Raw genomic sequence first — 5,319 nt, forward strand, 5'->3', positions numbered from 1 at the left:
TGAGGCTCTGAGGATTTTTCCTGAGAGGCTGTTTTGTTTGGCGTGTGTGGTTCTAAAAATAAAGTTAGTTTCTTTTGACAAGTGGCTCCTGATTGTGCCCAGCCAGACTGCGGCACCCCTGTCTCTAAGTAAACTATTAAAAAGGGCTGGGGATAGGGCTCAGTGGTTAAGCACCTCTGGGCTCCCCAGTATTAAAAGTGGAGACTAGTGGGAGGTAATTAGGTCATGGGGACTTACCCTTGGAAGAAATTAATGTAGTCCATGCAGTTAATTCTCATGACAATGAGTTGTAATAAAGCTACATGTGGCTGATTCCCATTCTGCATTCCCTGCTATGTTGTGACCAGAGGCTGAACAGATGGGGCTGCCTAATCTTGGATTTTAAACCTTCTGGACTGTGAGCTTAATAATTTTCTCTATCCTTATAAAGCACCAAGCCTCAAGTATTTTGCTACAGCAACAGAAAATAGACTAAGATACTCTGTTTAAAAAAATCACTAAACAGCCAGGAGTGCTGGTACACAGCTGTAATCCCAACTACTTGGGAAGTCAAGGTAGGAGGATCACAAGTTCAAGCTTTGAGACAGACTGTCTTAAATTTTTAAAATAAAGTAAAAAGTTAGGTTGGAGATGTAGCCTAGCATACACAGGGGTCTGAGTTCAATTCCCAGTACTGCAAAAAATGAAAAAGATTTTGATTATGATGTAGTAAAACAAGAAAAATGCAATTAGAATAATCCTAAAAATGTTCATTGATCGTTGTTATCCTGAAATTTGAGAAGAGGAAGGAATCAAGCATTTCTCCTGTTGTTTCTTATCAACCATAATTCAAAGTAAATGATCGATGAAGAAATTTTTTTCCATGATAAAAATGTTTCAGCCAATAAATGCAGAAGGAACAATAGAATTATTAAACTGTCATTTCACAATGCTAGTGAAATAAAGGCTTTAGGCAATGAATATCAGTGCTTGTTAATCGGTGAAAGGTTAATAATAAACTTCATATGGAGGGATCAAACTGACCTTACCCCAATCCACTGATCAGCCTGGGCATCACAGAGTGTGGGACAGTCTCACATAATGTGCCTGACGATGTGATATAATAGAAGACCACAGCACCATGTATGAAGTATTCACATTGAAAGATATGAATCAGCCAAGTTATGAAATTAGTCTAGGTGCCAATGAACAGATGAATCAATACAGAAAATGTGGTTTATATAACTGGAGTATTATTCATCCATAAAGAAGAATTCTTAGAAAAATGGGCAGAACTGAAGATTATAATGTTAAGTGAAATAATCCAGACTCAGAAAGAAAATTGGCCCATGTTTTCTTCACATGTAGAATCTAGGATGGAAAAAACGATAACATAAAAACATAGAGTAAAGACTATTAGAGAAGAGTAAGGGGGTCATGATGCGGTGAGAAAGGAGGATAAGACAGACTAAGGAGAGTGGATAAGCTCAACGTGTGTTTTATGCATGTAGGAATATGTCATAATGAAGCACACTGTTATGTATAATTAAAATGCACTAAAAATAGTAGCAACAACCACAAAAATTGTTTTTCAGGACTGAAAGCCAACACCATGCACACTATAAATGTCTGTAGGACTTAACTTGTCTCTCAATAATATTTTAATTAATGTCCATTACTTGAGTATAAGGAGTCAGAGCATGAGGTACACTGAAATATGGCTGAAAGTAGAATTGCAATTGCTAGAAATACAATAAATTCTCTTGAAAAATCAATATTCGAGTATAGATTAATGTCTCAAAGTGACTTAAAACAATTTTTTTAATCAAAGTTAATCAGTATTAATAAAATAAATAACAACTGCTGTTGTGTGATTACTTGGTGTCTGGACATGTACCACATGATTGTTAACAACACTTGGAATAGTAATCACCACTACCCCTTAACATTGCCAAAAATAAAATAATTGCCTTGCCTGTTAGTGAATCATATTAAAGCATGTTAAAAGATGAAGAGCATTTGGAACAGAATTCCATAGAGAAAATCTCCAAATCCAAATCTCTTTTATGTTTATTACAAAGGAGGTGTTTTTTCTCAGAAAACACATAAAGGAAATAACCAATTGCTTCAAGTCAATGAAACTATAGCAGAAGAAAAACAAAGAGAGGTCCAAAGATATTCCTCAATGTACATTTTCAAGAGGATTGGAGGTTTTTAATTCTAAGGGCAAATTGAGTAGCTTCTTACCACCTTATATGAAAGACTCAAATATTTAAAATAATGGATTCTCTGATGAACAAATACTTTAAAACCTGACCATATATTTCATTGTTTACTCACAAGACTAAGTGAACATAAATAGAGAAAGAAATGATAAAATAGTCTAACCAATTCAGTTTAAGTAGTGGGACATGAGGAATGTTTTGAAAAATTAATCACATCTAAACATGCTCCATGTGAATATGTTCTTGGAACTTCCACTAACAGTCTTCAGCACTGATTAAGTAAAAAAAAAAAAAAGTTACATTAAAAAAAAAATATTGATAACATCTTTAATTTTTTAAAGAGGCTGGAAAAGTTAAATTATAATAGACTAAAAATATTTACTCTATTTTTAGAGTTTGACTTCTATGAGAATACCCTAACTTCCCTACCCAAGAGAGAGAGAAAAAGTATATACAAAGTAGTAAATCATTATTTTTATCAAAATAATATAAGGCAATTTTTCCTTTCAATAAATGAAGAAAACATCCAAAAAGACATATTTACACAATAAAAAAGTAAATAATTTGAGAGAAGATAAATTCTATTATTACATTTAAATGATGGTTTTAAGTTGTCCAACAGCCTTCACGAAGGTTTTGTGGTTAATGGCAATGGAGATTTTTCCGTTCATTTTAGCAGCCTTTTCAATTTTTACCATTTGTTAGTGTTTCTGGAGAAGAAGTAGATGGTCCTTGCAATGCTTTTAGAAATGGGTGGTCCATGGCCGTAACTGGAGAATTTAAAAATGCAACCGAAGGTGCACCGATCCCACTGTCATCTAATGGCATGTAGCCCTCTGTCAGTGAGCTGAAACCAGTTAATCCCCCCATTGCTGCATAAGGAACATCCTGTCCCACTGGTTTTCCCTGAGCCATTCTTTCTTGCTTTGTTTCCACGACTGTGTCACGGGCATATGCAGGCTGACACAAGCACATGTGAAAGAGCTATGGAATCCTGAACACTTGGAACCTGTGGCTATGTATAATAGTGTAACTTTACATGCATGGCACGTAAAACCAGGTGCAGGGCTGTGTTGATCAGCAAAGTGCTTGCACCTGCAGCGAATGGGCTGTGTGCCATTCAAAGGCACAAAAAGGTAAGGTAAGCCCTGCACTGGCAGCCAGTCACTTGGCAAGGCAGATCAAAGGGGCGCTGCTGTGGAATTGTTTCAAAGTCAGTTTTATGTTGCTTATACCTATGTGTACAAAAACACAGTGTCTCTGGACCAATGAGTTTACAATCCATTCCTGTTGGTGATCGCCAGTTCACAAATAACCTGTTCTGTAAGCGCATAGGTAAAACTTTCTTTTTGTATTATTCATATTCTTCAGGAGTAAAAAGTTTCCCTCCATCATCCTCACCAACAATTCAGTAACCCAGGAGATTAGTTTTGAAGAGCCAGTTTAAAAAGAGCATCTGACTTCCTCTCTCTCCCATTTTTACATTTGTTAAAAAAAAAGATATGAACCAAATGTAATCACTTTATAGGAAATACAAAGGAAAATATTAGATGGCATGCTGAGGATGTGGTCAATCAAATTCAGAATATGAATCTGAATTTGGGACAGAGGATGTGATATCTTTACTTTTGTCTTCTTTTCTTTTTCCCCAGTACAAATTGAACCCAGAGATGCTTTACCACTGAGCTGCATCCCCATTCTTTTTTATTTTTTATTTTAAGATAATTCTTACTAAGTTGCCAAGGCTGGCTTTGAACTTGTGATCCTCCTTCTTCAGCCTCCTGAGTCACTGAGATTACAGGTGTGCACCACCACTCCTGGCGGTTTAGTGATTTTTTTTTTTAAACAGAGTATCTTATTCTGTTTTCTGTTGCTATAACAAAATACTTGAGGCTGGGTACTTCATAAGGAAGAGAAAATTATTTAGCTCTTTCTTTAACAAATAAATGGCATGAAAATAAGTGAGGGTAGAAAAATTTGTAGATTAAAAGAGATTTACAAGATATATCAACACACATTTTGATCCTGATTTAAATGAAATAATTTTTACAAAGACATTTTGAAGTCGGGCATGGTGGTGCATGCCTATAATCCCAGTGGCTCTGGAGGCTGAGACAGCAGGATCAAGAGTTCAGAGCCAGTCTCAGCAATGCGAGGTGCTTGGCAACTCAGTGAGACCCTGTCTCTAAATAAAAACACAAAATAGGGCTGGGGATGTGGTTCAGTGGTTGAGTAGTGCCCCTGAGTTCAATCCCTAGTACCAAAAAAAAAAAAGACATTTTGAGACAAACATGAAATTTAAATGTGAACTATGTGAGATTATATTAAGGAATTATTGTTAATATTAATTGTGGTGATAGTTTGGGGCTTAAGATTTTTAAAACAAAAACAAAAAAATATCTTTACTGACACAGAAGCCAGTTTGAAGGGGTTCCCACTGGCTAAATCTGGGACAGTCTGAATATCAAAATGAATAATGCCAGTAAAAAATTACAACCCATTTAATAAATAAAAGCGAATAAATCCAGATTGATAATGATGCTGATACTGCTTCCATTGGGATCGGAAACAAGTTCTTGTTCCCCAGCGTTGAAGAATGAACATCCGAGAAATGCCAAGGCAAGCACAGCAAGAAGTTTTATTTAAGAAAGTGATAGAGACAGACTTCTCGGAAGAGAAGGGGACATCGGAGCTGAAAGCTCATGGGAGGGGGTGCGACTTGCTTTCTTATAGACCCCAGAAGCCCCTGATTTAATCATTGTCTTCTCCTTCTTCCCCATGTACATAACTAGGAGCACAGGCATGGAGGTTAACTGTTAGCAACTCAGTGTTCTTTCTTAGATAACCAGTCATCACCTCTTGCCCCCATCATTGATTACCTACACTAACTGCCTGAACTTGTCCCTGCCTCAAAAATATAAACAATGTGTGTATGTGTATGTATTGGGGAAGAAACACAACTAATACATGTAGATGGAATGTTGAAATTAGGAAATTACCATTTATCAACCATTGCAATAATGATGAATTCAGGCACAAACCATCAAAGCATGCTAAAACTAGTGGGAGAAAGTTTGAGGAGCCTTGGGATATTCACATACCATATAAGATCGGA

General features: G+C 36.2%; 1 protein-coding gene across 1 annotated transcript; it reads right to left on the reverse strand.

The window, feature by feature from the left end:
- Positions 1 to 2,888: 2,888 nt before the first annotated feature.
- On the reverse strand, positions 2,889 to 3,601 carry LOC107140275 (protein FAM221A-like). The gene is given in 4 exon segments (XM_048809783.1): positions 2,889 to 3,169; positions 3,172 to 3,213; positions 3,244 to 3,343; positions 3,346 to 3,601. Coding segments are annotated over 4 exon segments (615 nt in total). The 5' UTR covers positions 3,538 to 3,601.
- Between the last annotated feature and the right edge of the window lie 1,718 nt (positions 3,602 to 5,319).

The sequence above is a fragment of the Marmota marmota genome, unplaced genomic scaffold, assembly GCF_001458135.2.
Source record: "Marmota marmota marmota unplaced genomic scaffold, marMar, whole genome shotgun sequence".
In the NCBI taxonomy this organism is placed as follows: domain Eukaryota; kingdom Metazoa; phylum Chordata; class Mammalia; order Rodentia; family Sciuridae; genus Marmota; species Marmota marmota.